This window comes from Xyrauchen texanus, unplaced genomic scaffold (genome assembly GCF_025860055.1).
Source record: "Xyrauchen texanus isolate HMW12.3.18 unplaced genomic scaffold, RBS_HiC_50CHRs HiC_scaffold_373, whole genome shotgun sequence".
Lineage (NCBI taxonomy): Eukaryota > Metazoa > Chordata > Actinopteri > Cypriniformes > Catostomidae > Xyrauchen > Xyrauchen texanus.
In genome coordinates this window covers 1-12,913 of record NW_026266341.1, presented here as the reverse complement: position 1 = coordinate 12,913, position 12,913 = coordinate 1, and the positions used below count along the sequence as shown (strand labels likewise).

General features: G+C 36.8%; 1 protein-coding gene across 1 annotated transcript; it reads right to left on the bottom strand.

Moving 5' to 3' along the window:
* Nucleotides 1-48: 48 nt before the first annotated feature.
* On the bottom strand, nucleotides 49-8,334 carry trim109 (tripartite motif containing 109). Its single transcript, XM_052124827.1, has 6 exons — nucleotides 7,535-8,334; nucleotides 7,138-7,233; nucleotides 5,978-6,211; nucleotides 5,681-5,772; nucleotides 5,489-5,604; nucleotides 49-3,715 (listed from the first exon to the last, which is right to left on the bottom strand). Exons 1-6 carry the CDS (start codon nucleotides 7,985-7,987, stop codon nucleotides 3,210-3,212), a joined length of 1,497 nt encoding a protein of 498 aa, XP_051980787.1. The 5' UTR covers nucleotides 7,988-8,334; the 3' UTR covers nucleotides 49-3,209.
* Between the last annotated feature and the right edge of the window lie 4,579 nt (nucleotides 8,335-12,913).

Below are 12,913 nucleotides of genomic sequence, written 5' to 3'. Positions count from 1 at the left end.
TTAGGTTTGAACCACAAATAATTACAGAGTAAATAAAACATTGTGTGCATTTTATTTTATTGGAAAGCAATCACAAGCATACATATTTTTGGAAAATAAACTAATTGTCACTAAATATGTTGCTGTCTTTTTGCAATTACAAGTTATCACTGCTCTCATTTGTCTTAGAAAATACTGACTTATTAAATATAATGCTAACCTCAAACTCAAATTCACTATGCATAGTTATATATATATATATATATATATATATATATATATATATATATATATATATACACACTCACCTAGAACTTTATTAGGAACAGTATGGTCCTAAAAATAGTTCCCAATATGGTCTTCTGCTGTCGTAGCCCATTCGCCTCAAGGTTCGATGTGTTTGCATTCTCAGATGCTATTCTGCACACTACAAATGTACAGAGTGGTTATCTGAGTTACTGTAGCCTTTCTGTCAGCTCAAACCTGTCTGGCCATTCTCCACTGACCTTTTTCATCAACAATGTGTTTCTGTCCACAGAACTGCCGCTGACTGTATGTTTTTTGTTTTTGGCACCATTCTGAGTAAACTCTAGAGACTATAGTGTCTGTTGTGCATGAAAATCCAAGGAGATCAGCAGTTATACCAGTCAAACCAGCCTGTCTGGCACCAACAATCATGCCACCAATTTTCCCTATTGTGATGGTTGATGTGAACATTAACTGAAGCTCCTGACCCATATTTGCATGATTTTATGCAGTGCATTGCTGCCACATGTTCCTAATAAAGTTCTAGGTGAGTGTATATATATATATATATATATATATATATATATATATATATATATATATATATATATATATATATATACACACTCACCTAAAGGATTATTAGGAACACCTGTTCAATTTCTCATTAATGCAATTATCTAATCAACCAATCACATGGCAGTTGCTTCAGTGCATTTAAGGGTGTGGTCCTGGTCAAGACAATCTCCTGAAATCCAAACTGAATGTCAGAATGGGAAAGAAAGGTGATTTAAGCAATTTTGAGCGTGGCATGGTTGTTGGTGCCAGACGGGCCGGTCTGAGTATTTCACAATCTGCTCAGTTACTGGGATTTTCACGCACAACCATTTCTAGGGTTTACAAAGAATGGTGTGAAAAGGGAAAAACATCCAGTATGCGGCAGTCCTGTGGGCGAAAATGCCTTGTTGATGCTAGAGGTCAGAGGAGAATGGGCCGACTGATTCAAGCTGATAGAAGAGCAACTTTGCCTGAAATAACCACTCATTACAACCGAGGTATGCAGCAAAGCATTTGTGAAGCCACAACACCCACAACCTTGAGGCGGATGGGCTACAACAGCAGAAGACCTCACCGGGTACCACTCATCTCCACTACAAATAGGAAAAAGAGGCTACAATTTGCAAGAGCTCACCAAAATTGGACAGTTGAAGACTGGAAAAATGTTGCCTGGTCTGATGAGTCTCGATTTCTGTTGAGACATTCAGATGGTAGAGTCAGAATTTGGCGTAAACAGAATGAGAACATGGATCCATCATGCCTTGTTACCACTGTGCAGGCTGCTGGTGGTGGTGTAATGGTCTGGGGGATGTTTTCTTGGCACACTTTAGGCCCCTTAGTGCCAATTGGGCATCGTTTAAATGCCACGGCCTACCTGAGCATTGTTTCTGACCATGTCCATCCCTTTATGGCCACCATGTACCCATCCTCTGATGGCTACTTCCAGCAGGATAATGCACCATGTCACAAAGCTCGAATCATTTCAAATTGGTTTTTTGGAACATGACAATGAGTTCACTGTACTAAAATGGCATCCACAGTCACCAGATCTCAACCCAATAGAGCATCTTTGGGATGTGGTGGAACAGGAGCTTCGTGCCGTGGATGTGCATCCCACAAATCTCCATCAACTGCAAGATGCTATCCTATCAATATGGGCCAACATTTCTAAAGAATGCTTTCAGCACCTTGTTGAATCAATGCCACGTAGAATTAAGGCAGTTCTGAAGGCGAAAGGGGGTCAAACACAGTATTAGTATGGTGTTCCTAATAATCCTTTAGGTGAGTGTATATATGTTTGTATAATAACAGCACACTAAAATACACAAGTGACCTAATGTGTTGTCTAATGGGAAGGTCTTTCCTGTTGTCCTTTATACAGAAATTATATTTGTTAGTTAGTAATCAGCCATGAGTGTTCATCACAAGTGTTGAGAAAAATAAACTAAAAAGTGATTAATGGAGACTTATCTTGCATAATTTTATTCCCTTTCAAGGAAACCAGAAGATAGGTATATATATGTTTTTAATTTACTATGAATGAATCAGTTACTCTTTGTTTTTAGGCTTTACTTTTTAAAGTAATATTCTGGGATAACATTCATTTCCACAAAAATAATTTCGACTAATTTTTTACTTTTTGTTAAAAAAAGGAAAAATCAAGGTTACAGTGAGGTCTGCACTAAGATAGCACCTTTTTAACCTTAGTGGTTTTCAAAGCACTTTACACTGCATCTCATTCACCCATTCACACGGCAGATCTGACATGCAAGGCGCTAGCCTGCCATTGGGAGCAACTTGGGGTTCAGTGTCGTGCCCAAGGACACTTCGGCATGTGGAGTCATGTGGGCCGGGAATCACACCAACCCTGCATTTAGTGGACAACCCGCTCTACCACCTGAGCCACAGCAGCCCCGAGGCACATACAATGGAAGTGAATGGGGCCAATGTGAAATGTGAAGTTTATAATTTTATAAAAGCACTTCATTAATTCTTCTGTTAAAACTCATGTATTATTAAAGTTGATTAAATTGTAATTTTTAGTCACTTTAGGGTTTGTTGTCATTAAATTGTCATGGCAATGTAGTTGTAAAATTGACTATAACTTTACACAGTAAAGGTTAGTAAGCAATTTTATCACACTAAAATCATCAACACACATATTGTTTACATCCTGTGTCTATACTTTTTGAAACAATGAGTATTTTAATGTTTACGGATTGGCACCATTGAATTCTATTGTAAGTGCCTCACTGTAACACACATTTTTGGTTTAAAAAAAAAAAAAAAAATGGACGGACGGATGGTCAATATAAAAAAAAACTCTTTGTGGTAATCAATATTGTGCCACAAATGCTGCTGATTAAGCTTAACTTGTATCAAACCAGGAATATTCCTTTAAACAAGTGCTTAATCCTTCAGACTGATCAATTCCAGCATACTGTTAGTGGATCAGCATTCTTCTCTGCCAGATAAGCACCTGGAGAGAGACTAAGAGTGTACGGTATGGAGGAAGTGTATGTGGTGGTGTGCAATAGAGTCATGTCATCTGCATTATAGAAGCACACTTGACACCTGTCGCAGTCCAGGTATAGCCCAATCCTTCTGGGTTTCACCATCAGATCTATTTCTTTCACTGTTTCATACTCTTTGATGTAGTAGCCTTGGTCATGCTTAAGGTGCAGTCCAATGTCCTTGTTTAAGTTGCTGATACACCCACCATCAAAGCCCACGCTCCAGTCTACCTTTGCTCCTACATCCACCTCCCAATAGTGTTGTCCTGACTGGAAGGTCTTGTGGGTCCTGGCCAGAGGCCTGTAGAGTTTTTGGTGCAGAAAAATACCCTTTTTGGATGTGCGAATGACACTGCGTCCATCAGAGGAGACCCTTAGGTATGGGTCGTGACAGTCATATATAACATTACGATCAGGGACTAAGAAGGACAAACAGTGAAAAATTAGAGTGACCTAGTTGACCATACAAATCTGCTATGTAAAGGCAAAATAGAGTTACGACACATTTAGTTAAAAATGAATTATGACCAGTCTGACCTCTTAGACTATGATCTATTTGTGACTGAATCTTAGCATAGATGAGCCAAATCTGTCTGAGAAAAGAGTGTGAAAATTGCAGTAACTACAAAATCCAGACAAACACCAAGTAACTTCAAAGGGATAGTTAATCCCAAAATTAACAATCTCTCATCATTTATTCACCCTCATGTCATTTCAGATGTGAATGACATTCTTTCTTCTGCTGAATACAATAAATATTTTAGTATAATTTTTCAGCACTGTATGTCCTTACAAAGCAAGTGAATGGTGGCCAGAACTTTCAAGCACCAAAAATCACATAAAGGCTGCATAAAAGTAATCCATACAACTCCAGTAGTTTAATATATGTCTTCTGAAGCGATGCAATCACTTGGAGTGAGAAACAGATTAATATTGAAATCCTTTTTACTATAAATCTACACTTTCACTTTCAGAATGTGTTCATTCTGTTTCTCAACCAAACCTATTATATAACTTCTGAAGACATGGATTTAACCACTGTAGTCTTATGGATTACTTTTTTGCTGCCTTTACTTGATTTTTGGAGCTTCAAAGGTCTGGTCACCATTCACTTACATTATATCAAAAAATATTTTTTGTGTTCTGCTGAAGACAGAAAGTCATACACCTCTGAGATGGCATGAGAGTGAATAAAAAATGAAAGAATTGTCATTTTTGTTTAAACTATCCCTTTAAAACCATTTTTCTCAGTTTCAGTCTTGCCATAGTTTCTGTGTTTTGCCTTTATAGGAGATTCTGATACCATAAATGTACATAATGTTAATATTCAGAATACATATTAATAGGGTAACACATTACAATAAGGTTGTATTCATTAACATTAGTTAACTACATTAGTTAACATGAATGAACTAACATTGAACAATACTTTTATGGAACTTCATTACAATTCTTGGTTAATGTTAATAAATACATTTTTACTACACTTATGTTAACAAATGGAACCTTATTGTAAAGTTTTAATGAAAGTTGTATAAGTTAACATTAGTTTATGGATTATGTACTAACAGTGCTGGGTGTACTATAATCTGACTGCAAAGAAATTAGTTACAGTAATCTAAATACTTTTAGTAAAAAATGTAGGGAACACATTACATTTTAAATAATTATTGTAAATTACAGTTACTGACTTTCACTTAATTAATTACTTTTAAGTACTTTGGTTACAAATATTTCTAAAATATTATTAAGTGAAATACATTTTAAGCATGTTCATATGTAGATCTGTTTGTGTTTCATAACGGGTCATTGTTAGGGAGAAACAAGTGTTTGACTTGTGTAAGACAATGAAAATGGAGAAATAGAAGAAAAAAAAAACAATTACAGAGAAGTAATTATTAATTTGTAGTGGATTACTTTTTAAATAACTTGCCCAACACTGTGAACTTTCATGAACAAAAAACAATAGTATCTTTATAAATTAACATTAAATAAGATTAATAATGCAGTAAAAATATCTTGTTCATTGTTAGTTTATGATACAAAACGCATTAACAAATGTTAAAAATAGAACCTTATTGTAAAGTATTTTAATAAGTATTTATTTAATATTCAATATGTAGTCAAAAAAAGGTGATCTTTTGGCAAGACACTTCATGTTGCCAACATGAAATAAATACTGATGTCCTCACCTGGTTTGATCAAGCCCAGCATCTCTTTCCACACAACAAACTGCAAGTGAGTCTCATGAAGGCCAAGGAACAGAGAATTAGGAGTGACATTCAAATCTTTAACCTTCGATTTGAACCTAAAATGCAGATGACAAATGCTATGCAGGTGAGGTTTACCTTGAGCAATATATGGTTATGACTTTCTGTACTCACTGTATTGTTTGAGAAGCATTTTCATTATTTTCTCTGCAGCTTTCATTGTCTTTCATCTCCTCGAGAAATTCCAGCCCTTTATCAGTCCACCACTATAGGAGAGGAAGAGCCAGAAAATGCTAAATAGTTTACTATGAGATCTGCAGCCCAGTGACTAACCCAGTGTTATTTACAAGACAGGGAACATTTTATTCTGATGATTACTTTTTCTGCTCTAGTTAAAGACGATATCTATACTATAAATCAATATAAGGAATTAATGGACAAATTATGTTGTTTCCAAATGTTTGTTTGAACCTGCAGAAACCCGTCTGGTTGATCAGTCTCAAAAACTGAATGTAGAATTCCTTCCTTCTCTCTTTCATCGTTCAGCTTCTCCTCTATTTCTGTTCTGTTTCTCTTCATTCTTTCCACCATATCCTTCTCTTCTTTCTCCAACATTTTCTTCACTTCCTCCTCCTTTTTGCTTAAGAATTGGTGCATCTCCACAAACTGAGCAGAGATCTGAGCAGAGAGCTGTCTAGACCTCTCCTACGGAAAAAATCAATCTTGTAAAGTAAATGAAACGTGCAGCAGGTGGAGTCCTTTATCCTGTTGACACAATGAGTTCTGTGTGATTTGATGGTAAATTGTCATTAACTATTCGCATGTACTTCACCCAAAACTGAACATTCTCTCATCATTTACTCACCCTCATACCATCCCAGAAGCACATGACTTTCTTTATTCTGCTGAAAACAAACAAATATTTTTAGAATAATATTTCAGCTTTGTAGGTTCATACAATGCAAGGTGAATGGTGACCAGAACTTTGTGACTATGACTTAATTATTGATCTATTTCTCACCCACACTTATCATATCACTTCTGAAGACATGGATTAAACAACTGGAGTCGTATAGATTACTTTTATGCTGCATTTATGGGCTTTTTGGACCTTCAAATTCTGGCCACCATTCACTTGCATTGTATGAACCTACAGAGCAGATATATTCAAAATAAATATTCACTGGTGTTCAGCAGAAGAAAGAAAGTCATACATATCTGGGATGGCATGAGGGTGAGTAAATGATTTTTGGGTGAACTCTCCCTTTAAGGGTGATGTTTGTAATTTATTTGCCACTATAATATCACCAAAAGGAATTGCACAAATAAAGACAAGTTTCTTAGAACACTCCCCTTTTCTGCCATTAGTCATAGAACAGCTATGCCAAAGTTGCTATGTCAGGCTGGTTGGGATGCTCAAACAAACAGAGCAATGTTTCGAAAGCACCACAGAGCGGTTACATTCTTTAGGGAAATCAACCTGCAAATGGTTTAATTACAGTATATGTGTCTATCCATATAAAGCTTGGATAGGAGGTTTAAACACTTCACCTGTTAGTCTGTAGGAAATATAAGTATTTCAAAAGTGACTGGGCAGTGTGATCTGTTTCACTGTTTTGTATTTTGGTCACCTCAGTTTTAGAAATCTCATTAGTCTGTTTCTTGATAAGAGCCTCCAGGTCTTCATTCTCCTTTGACAGGAAACTCAGAGGTTCTAACAACAAATTCTATAACACAAGAGATAGATTTGTATGTGTTTGAGGCATTATCAAATATTAGACAAATATCTGATTTATTCATCAACACTATTATTTGGTAAATACAGTATGACACACAGTTATAATGATAAGGTACTCCGATCTCTTTGGTCAGTGTCTGTGTGCATTTTGATATATTCAAATTTTAAACCAAGCTTAGCTTCCTGATTTCTGACCTGGATATGACCTGCAATTACTAAAGTAGTTTCAAATATTATGCCTATATTAATTTATTTGCAGTTTGATATGTTTCACTGCGTGCTTCACTGACCTTTCTGGGCTCTGCTGCCTCCTCCACAGGTTTGAACATATGTCCCTGATGTTTCTCACAATCCCTACAGATGAGACACACCAGTTTCTTATCTGTCTCGCAGAACAGCTTGAGCCTTTCATTATGATCAAAGCAGACCAGCTTCTCTGGTTCCTCGAACACTCTCATGGCTCTTCCACTGTCTGCTCCAGAAGCACTCGTGTCCTTCAGGGCTTGTTGCTCGGTCAAGTGCTCCCTTACTGCATCCACCATATTCCGCAGGACCCGGTTGGATCGGAGGTCCCACATGGTGTAGGGCCGGCGGCATTCTGGGCACAGTCTAAGGCGGGTGCTGTGGGAGTGACTGCTGATACACTGTCTGCAGAACGTGTGGTCACACAGCAAGCTCACTGGATCTGTAAAGTCACCCAAGCACACAGAGCATTGGATCTGTTTGGACAGGCGTGAATCCATAACAACTTCTTTTCGTATAGCTTGTGCAGCTATGTCTTAGCTTGACATTCGTTGACTGGATCCACACTGAAACAACACAGACTGTGTCCCCTATATGTCCCAAACACTCACTGGCAAAAAGGGTTTAGATATGTTGTCCTGTCCTAACAGCTGATGTTCTGTCTTTGAGACAAACGACAACACATGTCCAGCACATGTGCAGTGGCAGGAGTGTTTTCAGGGTAGGTGTTTGGAACTTTCCCTGCCCTTACTTGACTAACACATGTTTCTCTTAGTGTTCTAAATAAAGGAGACCTCGTGATTCCCAGCACAGATGAACTTCCCCCCTATCTATACTCAGGACAACCACTGTTTTTAAATGACTGGTTAACTTATTTCTACCAAGAGTGAATTTTCTTTTAGCAAAACAAATGGTTATCTCAAATTACAAAAGTCAGCTTCAACCTTCTGTCTGACATTGAGGGAATCAACAGGTGGTTGGATAATCATATGAGCATATAATACTAGCAGGGATAGGTCAGTGCAGTCATACTGTTGTCATGTCTAATATTAGTGTCTCTGCCACTATCATACTAAACAGAAAGAACCCCTCATTATATTAATTCATATGGCTTTTATTAAAGAAATACCAGCTAGGAAAAAAGGGGACAATTTATGAATTCTTTAGGGGCCTGTGCCCCAGTGCTGAATAAAATCTACAAACACCCCTGGCCTAATGTAACCTGGCATACTGACATATTGATATTACGTTGAAGCTATTTGCATATTGAAGCTACTTGTATATATTGCATATTGTCTCTTGAAGTCAAAAAGCCTATTGCAGATTATGGGACAAGCTTGCAGCAGTCAGACTAAAAGCATAGCTAATTAAAATGACATTCAAGTCTTAAAAAATTCAGGAATACATGGAACAGTTTTAGTGAGGTTGATAAAAGATATTCAATATCCAGGGGTATACTGTATATTGGTATATTAGTGTTACAATTATTACCACTAGGGGGTGCCACTTTACCTTCTGAAACCAAGTCAAAATATGAACTTAATCACAATTACCTTTAAGATCCATCTAACCAAATATGTAGATTTGGCTTGGACATTGAAATTGTACTTGCTTGTTTTGATGATTCCCCTATACCCCTGGAATCTATCCCCCTGCATCTAACTTAAGTACACTGATACACATTTAGTTGTTTTATAGACAAAGCTATAGCAACACAAATGTGGCTCATGAGCATTATAATGAATAAACAATCAAATCTATTAAGACTTAGATAACTTGATGTGGTTGGTTTCATTCATTTGTTCTGCTTTATGCTCTGCTTAATGAGCTTCCAACAACTTATTTTTTTTCTTGTTCAGCCTAGCCATAAAATTCTGTTTTATACACAGCTATTACACACTATTAAGCAATGTAAAGTACATCATGCAAAATGACTCTAAAAAGGCTTACAAGTTTTACAAGCTTTGAATGTCCCATTTAAAATTATGCATGCTTTGCATTGAGGCACCTTAAAAACTATCCATAAAAAAGACAGAAATGAATGAACAATTTAAGACTGTAAATATAGTTTCTTAAACCAAAATTAAAACATAATTCTGCTAAATATTCAGTATTTACAATATACAAAATATACAATATAACAGTATAAAATGTTTCTGTGAATCTCAAAGCTATAAAGATTACTACTTCAAATCAATGTATTACAAAACTTCACTAGCACAAGACAGCTTTGCACAAACTGGTATTAATTCCATTCAAAATAATATTTGTTCTAAAATTACTAAAATAAACATACACATTTCCTTATATTAAGGCTGCACTATGAAATCATTTCATGCATTATTGCTTATTAAATAGTTATAACCCACCAAACGCAAAATACAACAAAGGGAGTAGACCACAATTCTGTTTACAGCGTTTAAAAGTGTTTAGTTAGCGAAGACTCCTTTGCGTAGTGAAGTCCATTTTCTTGTAAATGGAATGCTGATGCAAGTGTGTTGAATGATCATGTTCAATGATTTTTGACCCAGAGCAGCTCTATGCTTTGTTTCCATGGTTTCCTGCATTTCCCATTCAACATGTTCAAATTCAGTCTATGAAAGATGGAAAGAATTGCATGTTGTTCAGGTTTAACAAACAAGGATCTGGGGTCTTTGATCTGGTTTTATCACGTCTCCTGCCCCTTTATTTGATTTACATTTTCCTGAGAGAAATAAAAGTGTTTTTAACTACTCAAGTAGTCAAGCATCAACCAAGTCCATGTGTACAAATGGCATTTCCAGGAGTGCTGTCTTAACCTACAGAGGAGCAAGAACAAGAGAGAGATAGTACGAGAAAGAGATAGAGAGCACCTAACAAACTTACAAACTCAAAATAATTCAAGAACTCTTAAGGCCTATTTACACTTAGTCACTTCATGCATCTTGATTGGATTGCTATCCGACTGGGCATGCACATTCAATTTACACTTCTACAAATAAATGTGGATCCTTAAAACAGATATAAATCCAATCTACTATTCATGTGCTATGCGCAAATATAGAGTAGTTCACTTCCATGAAGACACTAATTCCAGGCAGCCAAATTTTGTTATGATTTAAATTATAATTTTTGTTTCTATAAGTTTGAGAAACTTTCTGTTTTTGTTGAACACTCTCTTTGCCCCTATGGCAAGTGTTTGTGTTTTGAGGTTACTTTCTCCATGTGTCTCATCCATGATTGCTTGCTCATATATGGATTGCAGGGTTTGGGATGAGAAAAGTTTATGTTAAGTATGTGGCTTGAAAAAAAAATTGCATTTACATTTGGCCAAGTCACATCTTGCATGAGTCTCAAACCCCCACCTGAGGTTGGAAGGCTTTTAAACTTGGTCTTTTCATTATCAGATTGCTATTAGATCAGTAAAACTGCATGAGATGACCAAGTAGCACAATTAGAATATTGTATGACTTTTAGTGAGAAAAAATAAAAGGCTATGATCCGTGCAGTGGCCTTAAACTTTTAAGTAGTTTGTGCCAGGGAAGAGAGATCTGACTGCCCACTCCAACACAAGGAAACTATTGGCTTGTGTTACATGGTTGAAAATAAATGCTGATATATGCTTTGGTTAGCCTTGAGTATATGAGGGAAAGATTCCACTGACGCTGCATGTTGTCTGCAATGAATCACTACAGAATTGGTTTTTCAACATGAATTTGTTTCTGAAGTATCAGTCCATGTGTGGAGGTTGTGTGCATACTTTGGATGTTGAAGTAGAGTTTTACCTGTGCAGTGCATCTGTGGGAGCAATATATAGCAGGTCTTTGGTATTGAAGAGCATTGTCTGCCCTCTGAAAGGCCCAACATGCCTCTGTGTTTGGTCACAGCCACGCCATGTCAGAGGATGCAGGAGTGGTGTTCTGCCTCTCAGAGGAAGTTGCCAGTTTGAGTTAAGGCCTCCTGATGAGCGCTATGGTACACTTCCCTCAGCTGCCTCACATTATGCCCCACTGAGGACTCACAGCCATAGTATTTCTGATAAAACACAAAACATAATAAGAATATGAGATATTAAAGGGATAGTTCATCCACAAATGACAATTCTGTCACCATTCTCTCACTCCCATGTTTTTTCAACCTTATATGACTTTCTTTTTTTAGTGGCACTCATGGTCTGAAATGCAATAAAAAGACACTATGTAATGGCGAAAGGTGTCTGTCTAGTGTGTGTTTACAAAGACCAACAATTAAAAAAACAGAATGGGAGAACATATCGTTATCTAAAGCTTTAAAGGATTGCTGGGGAATGTAGGTCAGTTATAGATTTATATCCATTAATGTGAAAAAATGTCAAACAACATAATTAAATATTTTTAATTCTATTAAATTATTTACTCATCAGCCTCAATAATGTTTATTTATTTAAATACATTTTATAAATTATTCAGCATATCATTATAATGTTCAATCCATTCTATATATTGAATACGTTGAGGATGTTTCTTGGTCAGTGTGAAATATGACCCAGACAGCTCAGAAGTCAAACCCTTGGCTGGTGTTAAATAACATCAAACAGTGTGAGTCCATGATTACTGTATCAAACTGACCTCAGCGCATTGGAACACCTTCAACATGTCTGAGTGAAAGGCGTCCAGGCTCTCATAATCCCCTGAAATGAGTTGCTTCTGCAATGTACGGAGATCAACAGGAGCCGAGCCAGACCTGAAAGAGAAAACACATGCAAATCAAATCTTGTTTTTTTTATTTTTATTTTCTTTTCAGCATGTTGGAAAAATGAGTACACCCAGAAATCAAAAATCTGTCAACATGTACGCACCCTCACGTTGTTCCAAACAGGTATGACTTTGTTCCATGGAACACAAAAGCAGATCTTAGGCAGAATTTTAGGGACTAACAGCTTAGGTCCCCTTTCACTTTCATTATATGGAAAAAAGAGCTGTCAAGATTATTAAAATAATTTCCCCATGTGTTCCACGCAAAGAAAGAAAGTCATATACTCATACAGGTTTGGAATAACACAAGGGTGAGTATAGCAAGATCATTTTCACTTTCGGTGAACTATCCCTTAAAGAGCACTCTGCAAAATCTCTACCTTTAACTCTAATCACTAAATCACCTCGAGACAGTGAAGAGGACAGAGTAAACAGATTCACACAAACCTCTTTCTGGAACACAGATTCAGCAGAGGAGCCGCGAGGGTTTGTCCAGATGACCCTGACAAGACAAATTATAGAAATTATGATCAGCTGTGCTGGTTGTTACACTGTGCCACAGCCTTTTGCACAATGTCACCATTAATAAACTCAACAGACATACCCTTGTAACTGATAATGACATCATAGATCTCCTGGAGTGTTTGCGTGAGGTTTCTGCTCTGTACAGTTCTCTTCTTCTCTTCTCTCTCCGTTCTCCGTCCATTCTCAGAC